The following is a 14,525-nucleotide window of genomic DNA, read 5'->3' as shown; positions in this document are numbered from 1 at the left end:
CACTGAAGGAATTATGCGCTGAGAACCAGAGTAAAACTCAGCTCCATTTCTTTCACATGTCCTGCTAAATTTCTTAAGGAAAATGCTAGTGGGATTATTTCATGCAGATATAATTTATTGGTTTATTTCATATTGTTCTATGAAGGATATAACTTTGTTTTTTTTAAAAAAAAGTCGTCTGTGCTCACATTCTGCACAGTATTGATTAGAAATATGACAAATAGTAAAGGAATAAGTACTCATTTCTTCTAATTATTCAAGCATGGATTAAATTGGTTACATTTTAATTTACTACAGTAACCCCAGAAAATATTATGGCATCGTGCAGTAATAATCAATAAACCAAAGTCTAAAAATATTTGTTTTCTCAAATACTAAAAGGATAGGTGGTTACACATTCTAAATTTATTGAACTGAACAATTTCAAAAATAGTACATAAAAATTTTACATGATCATTAAATACCGTTCATATGTACGTTTCTTTCCTGTTAAAAAGTGCATTCAGATGCTTTTTCCCTCCAAGTACACTCTGTCCAAAACTGTACAGATTGATGGTTTGATAATGTTACAAATCAAAAATAAGAACAAAATAATATCTTATCCATTGAAATTAGAGAGTTACCGTGTCTGCCACTTCAAACATACAAATTGCTGTAAGAACTTTCTTTTTTTTAGGCTTCATACATACGGATGAATTTTTTTTTTTAGCACAGCCAATGCTATGGTTATTCTTCTAGAAAAAACGTCAAACTTTTGTAACCAAACATTTACCCAGAAAAAGTCTATTAGATTCAAGTTGTTGTATGTTGGTGTGTGCGGGCCAATTTCAACCGTTTGCCAGATCACTTTTCTCAATTGAGCTTCACTCGATGTACTGAGCCAACCAGCGGAAACCTTCGCCGTATCCCTGTCTCTTTAGGACGCTGCACATGAAAACCTCTAGCGGTCGGGCATTCAGCTCCTTCAGGGAAACGTTTCCCTGTTTGGGGTGTGAGAGAAAGAGAAGTGTGTTTAGAGAGATTCTAATATTATTTGCTCACGAAACATACAGTCAATCGATTCACCTTACAGTATATTCTGTGAAGAGCTTTGAGACATCTCAAAGACCTGACGTGAGAGATAAGGCGCTATATTTGTCCCCGTGGCACAAGAAGTTGCGAGTTGGCCTCATTTTTTCTTAAGTTGATACAAACCTTGGCCCCGAACAGAACGCTGTTAGCAAATAAGATACGAGAATTGCATTTGATCCCAACGCCCGAGGGGAAAGCCCTTTAAAAGAGCCAGCACAGACAAGATGGGCCAAATAGTTGTCTTCTGTGCTGTAAATCTGTATGGTTGTACGGAATGCTTTTTTAAAAAAAACTACATCTTAAGTACAGCACATACATAATACCAAAGAGTGCTAGGTTGGAGACAGATTGCACGTGGCCAGAGAGTTCAAGAGAGAAGAGGATAAAAATCTACCACACAAACAATGACCTTAACACTGGGATTTTCCCCCAAGAAAATCAGATTTCTGTTCTAACGAGACCAATGCAAGTTACTCACTTTTCCCGTTGTCTGTCCATACAGTCCAAACAGCTCTCTGAACCTCTCCTCACTGATTGCTTCGGGCCGGTCAATCTTGTTACCGAGGATGAGAACAGGCACATTACCGACAGTTTCATCTGTCATTAGTGCCTATCGAAAGCAAGAACAGCACAATGTTACTGATCAGATAAACCTAAATAAGATACATCACAATCAAAAACCAAGGCCTTGATTTTCTACTTTGAAACAAGGTGAAACGTTATAATTGGTGTGCACTACTATCTTTTAAATGGACTGACTAAATCCTGACAAGACATCTATTGTGAGCTATGTAGGATACGATAAATGTTTAAAAACACAGAAGTTGACAACATCAATTAGAAAAAATTAAACATACTAAATTTACATCAAAACAATTGTAACAGTTTTCAATAGATTAAATTAAAAATTACATTTAAACTGTGTAAAAAAGTTACCAAGGCTGCTCTGTATTCGCGGGGAGGTGGGGGGAGACCGTTGATAACAAATTCATGTTATCATGTTCTCAGTGTTGAAAGAACATCCTAATCAGAGAGCAGAGGCCACCTGTGATACGAGATATCCAAATAGTACTTGCTAGTAAAGGCTCCGGGACGCTACCCCATGTGAAGGACGCTATATAAAGGCAAGTTGTTGTTGTTGCTACTTACATCGAGCTCTGCTTTGGATTCTGCCAGACGTTCACAATCAGCACAGTCGACCAGGAAGACAATACCGTTGATGGCAGGGAGGTAGTTTTTCCATACTCTGCGGGCTTTAAGGAGAGAGAAGAGAAATTGAAACCACTATTACTTGCTAGGATTTGTTTCAATAAAAAAATCCTCCAATATACAATACAAAACTACATTTGTAAAGCGCCGTTCACGTCGGGAGGAGGTTCCAATACGACTTTAATAAAGCCATTAATAAGAGAAGTTTATTAATAAGGAAGCCCCGGCCTCTTGTTTGTGCCTCGTACCCTCCACTCCACCTCTGGTGGCCGTGCCTTCAGCCACTACGCCCCAAAACTCTGGAACTCTCTCCCTCAATCCCTCCACCTTGCCCCCTCCCTCTCCCCGCTGGCTCGGGGTCAGACTCCGCCACTGTCAAGTGCTACCCCGCGTGAAGAGCGATATAAATGCAAGTTGTTGAGAACTTTACCCTGTGCGTGGCCACCAAGATCAAAAGTGGTGAACGTCATCCCAGCAATCGTCAGTTCTTCTGAAGCTGTAGTGGAAGCAGAATATTGGTTATTTATCTGGAGATTTTTCACCCTCTTCATACTCAATCACATTTAACCATCATTGGACAACCTCGTACCTATAGCAATTGTGTTTGCCTTACATTAAAACCAGAAGAAACTCAATGATTAGTCGAGAATTTTTTTTTAAAAAACAAAATGAAATAATGATTAACAGGACTGACTGAATCCTGTGAACTGGCAAGAACAAAATCAATATTTACTGTTAGAGGTTGAATAAAATTATCCAATTGTATTCACCCAAAAGTGATAACACTGAACAGATATTTTGTATTCCATTCAGTCCTAAGCAGAGAGCGTCTGTGTGTGTGTGTGTCCGTTTCTGTCTCCCTAACTGGAAGAATGATTGTAATGAAGTGAAGATTCTGTACCATTCTTTGAACATTGATGCCCTGTTCCATTTTATTATCTCCAAAAGATCCAGCTGCACCTGGAAAGTTTTAGTGCATTACTCCCCATGTATAGCCAGAACACTTCAATGCAGTGCTGTATTGTTGGGACATACCGTCCTTCAGATGAGAGTTAAAGCCCCGTCTGCCTGTTCAGATAGAAGTTAATGATCCTGTGACACTATTCTAAAAGGGAGTTTTTCCCAGTGTCCTAGCCAACAATCCCCCCCAAACAAAATTGGTCATTCATTTCATTGCTATTTGTGGGACGGTGTTGAGTGCCAATGGGCCTCCATGTGTGTACATATGCTTACAAATAGTCATGACACTTTACAGTTAATACTATGAAGCACTTTGTGGTGTCCTCCCAATGTGAAGGCTGCTTACGCCAAATGCAAGGATGATTATAAACAACATTTGAAGCTTTCTGTATGTGATGGTGAAATTATAGTGATAGTAGAACTCCCATCCCTTACAGAAACTGATGCAGGAATATATTATCTGCAATGGAGAAGAAAGGCCAAAGGTAAAACAATCTGAGAATCAGGACTATGAGTAAACTGGACCCAACCAAGCAAGTACTCTGTGACAAAAGATCATCGACCTGAAACATTAACTCACTTTCCTCTCTCCATGGATGCTGCCTGACCTGCTGAGTGTTCCCAGTGACTTCTGGTTTTATTTCAGATTTCCAGCATCTGCGGTATTTTGCGTTTTGCATGGATGTCAGGTTTGGCTGTGGTACAGTCAGCGAGATAGCCTGTTGACAACCCAGGCTCTATAGTTCATCAGATCAATTCACCAAATGGTACAATACTGAATCATAAGACTAGAGACATGATACATGTTTTTTTTTTACGCCCTGTACATTTCTATCTGGAAGGACTGAGGTTCGGTTTCTGATGAATGCTGAATTAACCGATCTCAGCTACGGTGGGAGAGAAGCAGTGTTCCAAATAGCCTCCCTGTGTCCAGGGGGCGGAGGGGTCAGGGTTGTGGCAATGATTTTTCAGTGATTGTTTGATAGAGGTCCATCTCTGATGTTCTCCACTGTCACCTTACCGTCTGCGCTCATTCCTGACTTGTGACAACCCAGTAAGAGAGCCACCATTATCCACTAAAACAGATCCTAGCACACAAGTCAACATCCTGTTACAAATTCATTGTGTTGGGACTGTTTTTGTGAGTAAAAGGATTTCACCAAAACAAACACGTACTTATTTAAATTGAGGAGCTATTCCTGACCTTAATGAGGGTACCCAGGAAACTCCTGATCACTCGACTTGTCACTATCACTTAAACCATTAGGCTCTCAATATCCCGACCGCATTTATTTATGTATTTATACACAAGCCTAACTCGCCACTCCGGAAAACTCGTCACTGAGGTTCCACTTCAGTGACATGGAGCACCACCGGACAGCTCAGCTCATCGCACTCAGTGAATTCCACTCCCGGCTATGGAGTCACGAGCAGAACTCAGCCACAGCAATTCAGGGGGAACTCCTGCCCTCAATGTGCCTCCAGTCAGCTGTATTGAACCACAGCAGGGGGAAAAAAATGAAAACTGCGGAGTACTGAGCAACCACGATAAATGTGCAGATACTTCCTTCCCTGAGGTAGTTAACCCAGTTCTCCAATATTTTTCCCTGCAGGGACGCACAAAGTGGTCCCAGACAGTGTACAGATCTCATGCTTTATCCACATTTAGAATTACTCAGTAATACAGAAGAACACTCCCCTCTGACTTTCTGCCTTCCCATCTTCAGCCAACTAACCATTGACAGTGTCACTGAAGAGGAACATATTATTACTCAGTGGGAGTTCTGTACGAAATGTCTCTTTCAGGCTGCCCATAACCATGAGTTCCAAAGTACAGACACACTAAAAGTACATGGGAGAGACAGCTATCACAGTGGAGACTTTTTCTCTTTATAACCACTGGGGCAATTCAAGGGAATAACACGCAAGTGCCTGCTCCCCTTCATTTTAGTGTAACCGTCTCCAGAATCGTGCAAAATCAAGCTACAGGACAAGCTGCTCAGCCTTTAGGTCTCAGGCACTCTTTAAGGCCGTTAGTAAGAATGTAAGCAAAAGCACTCCAGGGTGTGTGTCCCTTATTGATATTCTTGCTTCTGTGGGTGGAAAACACAAAGCCTCTACTCGCGTGTCTCGCCACACCTCTATGGCAGGGCTGGGATCAACAATTTGACATGTGTATCGAAGAGTAAAATAGTAAAACCAGAGGACACGGCCTGCAATTGAAGTGGGAGGATATTCAGAACGAATCTACGCCAACACTATTTCAGGGAGCGAAGAGTGAACCTGTGGAACAGGCTCCCTAGGGACACGGTTGAAGCAGGAAATGTTGATTCCTTCAAACACAGATTAGATAGTTTTCTTTTAGGAAATAACATGATGGGATACAGTAACATAGGTAGTTTGGGACATACGTGCAAGCGACCGCCAGGAAGGTGAAAGGCGAACTAGATGGACCTGGGTCTTTTTTCGTCAGGTATTTCTTATGTTCTTATGTATCAGAGGCCTAAAACTCCCAGCTATACTATCAAATTGCAGGCCACTATGCTACCAAATTGATTTAGCCGACTGAGAAAATAACTTAATAGGGAAAAAAAACCTCAATGCTGCAGAGGACATTCAATTCAAAATCAAATTGCCCAAGCTGTGATACTGGAAATCAGATATCTACAGAAACCTTGGGTTTTTAAATATTTTAATGGCTTTTTAAATATCACTCACAACATCCCATATAATCTTCCTTAAATTATGCTGCAACCAAGATATAGTTTTCTTGTGCACTAGGCGTGTCACTATCCTTTCGGAGCACAATCCCAGTCCTGACTGATGCTTTGAAAGTTTCTCCTTGGGCAGAACCAAGCTAGTCCTTAATGCAGCATAATTCAGCAATCTCTGTGTTTACTGGCGCCTGATAGAAAAATGGAAATATTCAAAATTGGTGCAGGAAAGGGCGTTTTTGTACATCAAGAATGATGAGACACATTTTGTAGAGGGGGTTTTACTTTGCATCTAATACTAATTGCCCCAAATAGATTATTGTCCCACTCCCACTGCTAATGTCTTTACCTTAAGCATAAAAAATTAAAGAAACAATAGAGTTCTTGCAAAGAAAATCCTGACGAGGAGCCAAATCTTTGATAAACACAACTTACTAGGATGTAATGTTGGCACATGTTGCCCTAGTCTGTCATCTTTGAGCATGTGCAATAGGGTGGTCTTTCCAGCATTATCCAGTCCAAGAAATACTAATTTTCCTGATTTCTTGTACAGTCCTGGAATAAAGTACACAACAGTATTAATCATTTATTTTTAGGATTTGGGGCAAAAGCTAAATATTTTCAATGAACAAATAAATAGCAAAGAAATTGTCTCCCACGCATCTATTGCCGCATTTACTACAGCGCAATAATTTTAGCCGAAAAGATCAAGGTTCAAGATTAGCAGCTAATTTAACTGATTTGTTGATAATTCTGTATCACTTAGCACTCCATGTGATGCTGCAACAAAAGCAATTTGGCAAACAGGATGATATAGAATGAAAACCAAAGGCGTGAAAACAGCTTTTGCAGATCCGTGTAATTTTATTTTATGTTTATTTCCCTTCTCTCTTTTCTCCTCTACCTTAATTCACTTCCTTAAAACACGAACGCTGAGAAAATAATCTGAAAGCTGCTAGGACGATTTCACTCTCTCCCTCCGTGCAGAGAAGCATCAGATTTCTGCTCTTTGCCTCCGACAGAATCAGATGTGAATTCATGCCTCACCTCTGCAGTAGTGGAGCGCAGAGTACAAAGTGCAGAAAAAACAGTGATTCCAGATTACACGTTCAGTCAATGTTGGCATTGGATTTAAAATACTGATATTCCCCACTGTGTGCTGTCTGCTTTGCAGCTTTATTGCCTTTTGAACTACAGTTACAACTGAGTCATTGGAATCCCCCAAATCCCAATTTGCGTTATAGGAGCAATAGCCCAGTTTCACTGCCTACCCATACAGCAGCCTCGCTCCTCTGGTTCATTAGATCACCACGGACATTATTTTTGTTTGCTTTGCGTGTACACAGCAGGAAGTGAGGTCGGTGGTGGCCTTAATGCCCCGAAAGTCGACTTTTCTAGCAAAGGAAGTTAAAATGACCGACTTCGGAGTCAAGTCACCACACAAGGCGTCTCCTCCGTGCACGTGTAACAAACAGGAAACGATGTTGGTGATGACCTACAGCCCACTATTTTAGCTATTTTAGTGCAAAAGCTGACCACCAGCAGGTAATCACGTGTTTCAGGAAAGAGCTTCCCAATCCCCTATGGATCAAATTCCTCTCGTTCTCACATTCAAATCCCTCTACAGCCTTGCTTCCCCCCACCTCTACAACCTCCTGCAGCCCCGCCAACCTGCCGCTCCCTCCATTCAGTGAAGACTAACCGTCTTCATGTTTCCTGTCCCACCAGCAGTGTTCTTAACCTCCCTCGCCTCATTCAACCGTGTCTTCAGTCACCCTACTAGCCTCATCTTCCTCGCACTCCAGCCCTCCTGATCCCAACCACCAGCTCAGGTACAGATCCCTGACTGTCCAATGCCTTGGGACGTCCTCCTGACATGAAAAGCGCTATACAAATGTAAGTTGTTGTTGTTCCCTCGTTGTCTGGAACTTCATCCTAGAGCCCCTCTGCCTCGCTCTCACCTTCCCCATTTTTAAAGCATACTTTCTCAATTATTTGTCCATACTTCACCCACACCCTCCTTTCCCCACTCACTTAGCACAGGTGGTTAGCCAGTTACATGATGCACTTTGTCAGCTGTGTAAAGGCTTTACATTGTCCTCCTGACATGAAAGGCACTAAATATAAATTGTATTCTAGTGATTTGCACTGTAGAGTTTTGGTTGTTGTTAATAATTATTCAGATACGTTTGTTCATTTGGCCCACAAAATACACAGTCAATTCACTTTACAGTATATTCTGTGAGGCGCTTTGAGGCGTCTTGAAGACGTGACAAGACACTGTATCAAATGCAAGGATGATTATTATTTTTAAACAATGGCACATTTAATATTAATCAAATTGACATGCAATTAATTTGAAAGACATGTGAAAATCAGATTGTGCTACTCATTCTTGGGCATTTTTAAAATAAATAATTGTTTTGACAATAGAGATTTTAGAGAATGGGGAAAAACAAGAGTGGATTCACACAATGCTGAAAATCATTGATTATATAAAATGTGCAAAATTCCGATTTCATTTATCTGAACTTAACGATAATGTACAGTAACACTTACCTAAAAACTGAAGTACGCTACTGACACCACTTGTTAAACCGCTGTAAATCCATACTAAAAAGGAGGACATATCCGGGTCTTAGGGAGTCTGAAAAGCAAAAGGAGATGAGGATACACTTAAAGAATGAAATATGCATAGTTCATTGTGGTTAATTATTCTTCAGCTCTGTTTATTGCCAGTCTACATGAATGATGTCGATTTAGTCTGATTTAAAGCAGGATAACACAAAGGCTTCTTGAACATTTGGAAAGCGAGGAGAGGGCATGAAGCAACTGAGATAAGCCAGTGCTGAACACAAATAAGAACAATTTATCCTTGAGTTTAATTTCCCCACAGTCAATCCTTGAAAGACAAAAATATATATTCAGTCACTTTGCACCCATTCAATGAAACTCTCTCTCTAACTTCTTCGACTGCACCTTTGGTGATCAGCCTTCTACCTCCTTGCTCATCTCCCATCTTGTTCACTCTGTTAGGTGTTTTGAGACATTTTCCTATATGAAGGACACTATACAAGTGCATGCAGTAGTTGCTGTAGAGTATAGCTTTGTTCAGGCTAAGAACTAAACAAAAAATTAATTCAGCCCACCAATTTTCTCCACTGTACAATCTTCACTGTACAGACTTAATTTATCTCCTGAAACAGCTTCAATGTCCACCAGAAAACATTATCAGATGTATAGATTTTACAGTTACTAAAGCTATTGAACTTTATTAAAGCAGAGATCAAATATATCGATCCAAAGAAATGAAATCAGAGTTTGTAATTAACTACCATGAATTAACTGATCTTATATCGTACTCAAACCCAGCTAGTTTACATGTATCATAACTATTAATTTGCAGCCCCCAAAATCCAAACTTTTGCTAACAACTTTTGTTGAGTATATCTTTTATTTTCTAATGTTCCTGATCCATTGCACCATCGGGGCTGACCCCGAAATCCCAACCTTTTAAATCACCCCAAGTGATGAATCTAACCGTACTCTACTGTTCCACATACAATTGATTATTCTACCAGAAATAGAACCAAGATGGTTATGCTACAGTTGGTTACCTGTAAAGTCTGAAACAAATTAGGAAACAAAAAAACTAAAATACATTTCTTTGAAACAAACCCATCTTCCAATATGTACCACAAGTTCTTATTAACTGTACACAATACAGCTACAATTATTCCCCCCTCCCCAAAGTTAAATAAATGGCCTGACAACCAGACCATTAACCCAGGGGGAAGGGGTGTAAGCGTCAGGAAGGGATATTGATATTTAAACCCCAGCCTTTAAGGAATAAAAATCTAATCCCTGCATTTCTAATTGGAGTTCAATTGCAATTAAACCAATCTACTGAGATGTTACAGTGCAATTTTATAGCAAATTATGATTATGCATTGAAGAATGTGAAATTATTGCAGTTCTGCAATTTTTTTTAGAAAGATTGTATGATGCTTGTAAGCAAAGGGCCTTCAAACAATTGATTTAATTGATTTGCCCTTTTATTTTCTGGCAATTTATTGAAAACGGTGACATATTATGTATGTCTCAGGAATATTCTTGACATATTTAATTGCTTCTCTCTCTTGAAAGCATTAGCTTGTGCTTGCCAGGAACACTCCGAATTCTTCTGATCAGAGCCTAGATAGTCAGTGCCTAGACGGAAGGTGGAAATATCACAGCCTAACGTAAGCCATTCACACATGCAAATATTTATGGTTAGCGGGCTGGAGTCAACACCTATATGTCACACATGTTCCTAGGAAACAAGAGGGTGACAAAGCCATTTTACTGCTGTGTAGCTGACAGGACGTAGGACGATAATCTAACACACCTTTCTGATTTGTGTGGCTCAGTACTACAGGTTTCATTTATTTAACCAGAAATAAATAATTATGCATGACGTGTCACCAAAACAACCTCACATTGGCTTCCACTGACATTTGTCACAGGCCACTGGAGTCTCAGAAGAATGCACGTTATTCAAATCAATGGTATTTTCCAATGCAAGAAGACACAGAAATGAATTTGAAATGAAAAGCTATGTACTGTATATGTGGGAGTCACTTCTGCAAACTCCCATCGTTGTCCTCGAAACAAACACACACAAAATGACTCACCTGTACAGGATTGATGATATAATTATATCTTTTAGTACCTTGGCCAGCAGATGACAAAGCATTGAAGGAAAGTATACACATATCTTAGTGAACTCTCATGTCATAAATGAGTCTCCACCAAATAGGTGACAGTATTAAGTTTTTTTTTTAAGCGAGAAGCATTGAAAAAATACTCAAATCCTTTCACTTTCTCCTGCACTATTGGGAAACACTATGACTGGGTGCTGGGTTAGTTTTTTTTGTTGCACAACATGAGCTTCACGGCTGAACATGGGGAAGCAAAGGTCAAGAAGATGCATATGCAGCGGATCTCACATGCCAACCGAGTTATTTATGACACTTACTGGTACCAAACAAAATCCCTGGAACGTCATCAAATTAAGAAACTGATACACTTCAGGAATCCAGTGACTGTGGTTGACTCATTACGTTACAACTCATTTTTAGAAAAATAAAGGATCTGCTCTTTTCTACACTTAACTGTTACAAGGCTGTCCTCTACCTTGCAGAGCAGTGAGTTGAATCATTTTGTGAAAGTTCTCTACCCCGAATGCTATCCAGTGACCCCCCTCCTTCCCTTATCTTCTCTAAAAAGTGAGCGTGACAGGTTAGCGCGCTGTCATGTTCCCCTGCCTACCCCTAGGCAGAATAGATTCTACAGCCACCATCACAATCTCTAGAAACATAATGACCTGGGTAATGGCTGATGCCTATGAGATACCCATACGTGGATGATACAGCCTTTGGAAATTTGGGGGGCGGTTGGGGCGGGGCTGCGAAGTAAACTGAATAGAATCTGCTACAGATTCCCACTTCTTTGGGCAGTAAGGATTCTGATTCCTCTGATTGTTTCTAAGAAATAGGTTCACTCGTACAGCGTTTGCAAAAAAAGAGTGTGATAACTGGGTCATACAATCAACTGAACTAAAAACAGCTGTACGGTTACCTCCGAGCTGAACCAAAAGCGAGCTGGCTGAAAAAGCAAGTCACGTGACTGAAAATTATTTTCCACTGTTGTTCCGTAATAAACTACAGGATTTTCTGAAACAGAGGCTGATGTTGACATCAGCATTCCAATACTATCACTGTCTCCTTCAACTTGAACAGGCTGAAAACATGACCTCCTTACAAAATGATGCCATGTAGCATCACAAAACTAAACACTGACCAAACATAGCAAGCTACACTTGGCTAGGCACTGCCACATCAGTCGTAAGTATGTGAGTAAGGGCCACAACAAGCTGCCTTGGGGTTTCATTTCTTGAACTGGATTTCTAAGGTAGCGCTGAATATACAGCTCAGCTATCTTCCTACTTAAGGGCTTTGGGACGTCTCGAAGATGTGTTAAGGGGCTATAACAAATGCAAGGATTATTATTATTATTACTACTTGGTTCTGACCTTGTCACGATCCCATTCAATGATATCACATTGTTCCATATTGGTCGTCCCCGTGGGTGCTGAATAGAATCTGCGACAGCATTCTCCCACTACCTTCCCAGTGTTCCTCCACCATATGGCCACAGTTAGCACCAACCTTTGGGTGTTCTCCTGCCTTCTCCAGAGCTGACACCATCCACACCTATATTCAGTCATCAACCTCAACATACACCATTCTCAATGTTACATATTTTCTGTGGCCACCTCCATACCAGAGTGGTGGCCATTGCTTCTTCTCTAGTTTCCATGTCCTCTTCACGCCAAATTTTGCACATTCAATTTCTTCACACTCACACCAAACACCCTTGGGTTGTCACCATTGGCTTGAATCTTCACCGCTCGCGTTTGTTCTATTCTAGTTTGAAGATCACAAACCAACCCCAGGGCTCAAGATACAGTCAAGTCAACCCATGATCAGAACGAAATGCCATTTACAGGTGGACCTATTGCATTTACAGCACAATTCATAGGATTAACCATGAGCTTGCTGAAAAAATGGTTGAAAGAAAGTCCAATGAGTAAGTTTTAATATTTTCTCTTAACACCAACACAAACAACCCGACTTGCAGCAAATTCAAGCCGGTTGATCCGCAATGTGTCCGCCACCCAAGCCTGACCCACCTTGATGTTGAAAAGCAACAGCAGGTCAAGCACTAAAAACAGTTGTGCGTGGTAACTTTTTCTCTCCGCCCCCCCCCGGAAACATAATCTAAATTAAATCTCAATCAATCCTGGCAAAAAAACGAGGTGGAAAGTGGTTTTGATGCCTATAAATTATGTTTTAACGGATGAGATTTCAGGAAAAAAAGAAGTGATTGTGTGGGAACAATTTACAATCTGGGAAATGGCAATGAAGCGAACGCCATGTCCACCTCCTGCCCCCCCAACCGAGGGCAGTCCATGTCAAGAGGGTGGAAAACGGGGGCTCTCCCGTGTCCTCTCCCACGCCAGGCTCCGCGACCCTATCACCCCAACCCTCGCCCGGCTCCGCCGGCTCCCCATCACGCAGAGGATACAGCTCAACGTCCTGGTCCTCACCTTCAAAGCCCTCCATGGCCTCGCTCCCCCCCCCGCTACCTCTGCGACCTCCAAACCCCCGACCACCCTGCTCGCTCCCTCGGCTCAGCGGGCTGCTGCGCGGCCCCCGCCTCGCCCGCCCCTGGAGGTCGGGAGGGCCTTGAGCCACTCTGGAACTTCATCCCGCGGTCCCTCCTCGCCCACCCCTCCCTCCCTCGCCCACCCCTCCCACCCTCATTCCCTCGCCCACCCCTCACTCACTCCCTCGCCCATCCCTCCCTCCCTCACTCACCCCTCCCACCCTCGCCTCCTTCAAGACCCGTCTCAAGACCCTCCTCTTCGATCGTGCCTTCGGTCACCCCCCCCCCACCCCTCCCCCCGCACTCCCCCCCTCCTGATCCCAACCACCAGCTCCGGGGGTGCGGAGATCCCTGACCGTCCAGGGCCTCGGGACGTCCTCCCGACGTGAAAGGCGCCCGTGTGACCGTGTATCGTCTCGTCATCTAACCATTGGCGCCAGAGAGCTGGTGTCGACCCCGGGGGGGGGGAGGGGGGGGAGGGGGTCGTCACGGTAACGGGAGGGGGGAAACGGGGCACTGGCTTTTCTCTCTCTCACTCCCCCCCCCCCCCCGAAACCCCCACCGGGAGCGACTTGTAACTCACCCGGGAAGCGTGAGGAGGAGGAGGCCGGGGGGGGGGGGTCTCGGCGCTGGCGGTTTCTCCGGGGGAGAGGGGGGGGGGGTCCGTGGGGGGGGGACGCTCGGCGGCTGCTTCACTCACAAACGCCCGCGCGCCGTCAGAGCCACGACACAACAATGGCGGCGGCTGGGGCTGCGCTTCCGCTCGGTGCAGCCCGCAAACACTTCCCCGCCCCGAGGTGACGCTCGGATAAAAGGTCCTACCCCCTCACCACCAACCTCCACCATCATCACCAACACCCACACACAGAGGCTCAGAGATCTGGGCAACAAAATACATTGGTTGGGAATGGGATGGAATGGGATGCTCTCCATTTCAACAACAGCAACACAGATCATCCATTTCGGGATGGCTTTTCTTCCGCAGGGAGCACTAGTCCCCCCTCAAATAAACGATAATGATGATAATAATAATAATCCTCGCATTCGATATAGCGCTTTTCACGTCAGGAGGACGTCCCAAAGCACTTCACAGAACACACTGTAAAATGAATTGACTGTATATTTGTGGGCGAACGCGGCAGCCGATTGCGCACAGCAATGTCCCACAAACAGTCGTGGATTGAAAATGATTTATTATTGGTTTTGGTTGGAAACTTGTCCAAGGTTTCGCTCTCTGCCTGGAATTGAACTCAGGTCTCTCACTTACAAAGCGAGTGCTCTAACCACTGAGCTACAGGACTCCACAAGACGTGAATCATCATCATAATACGTCGGTCGCTCCAATCCACGACTGTGCGCGGG

The 14,525-nt window shown here is 42.9% G+C and overlaps 1 protein-coding gene across 1 annotated transcript; it reads right to left on the bottom strand.

The window, feature by feature from the left end:
• Window positions 1-383: 383 nt before the first annotated feature.
• Window positions 384-13,777, bottom strand: sar1b (secretion associated, Ras related GTPase 1B). Its single transcript, XM_042339869.1, has 7 exons — window positions 13,747-13,777; window positions 8,514-8,601; window positions 6,390-6,509; window positions 2,711-2,776; window positions 2,221-2,324; window positions 1,550-1,681; window positions 384-980 (listed from the first exon to the last, which is right to left on the bottom strand). Exons 2-7 carry the CDS (start codon window positions 8,581-8,583, stop codon window positions 864-866), a joined length of 609 nt encoding a protein of 202 aa, XP_042195803.1. The 5' UTR covers window positions 8,584-8,601; window positions 13,747-13,777; the 3' UTR covers window positions 384-863.
• Window positions 13,778-14,525: the final 748 nt, after the last annotated feature.

Source organism: Callorhinchus milii, unplaced genomic scaffold (assembly GCF_018977255.1).
Source record: "Callorhinchus milii isolate IMCB2004 unplaced genomic scaffold, IMCB_Cmil_1.0 Scaffold13, whole genome shotgun sequence".
Lineage (NCBI taxonomy): Eukaryota > Metazoa > Chordata > Chondrichthyes > Chimaeriformes > Callorhinchidae > Callorhinchus > Callorhinchus milii.
Note: the sequence above shows the minus strand (reverse complement) of the source record. Positions and strands in the feature narration are given on the sequence as shown.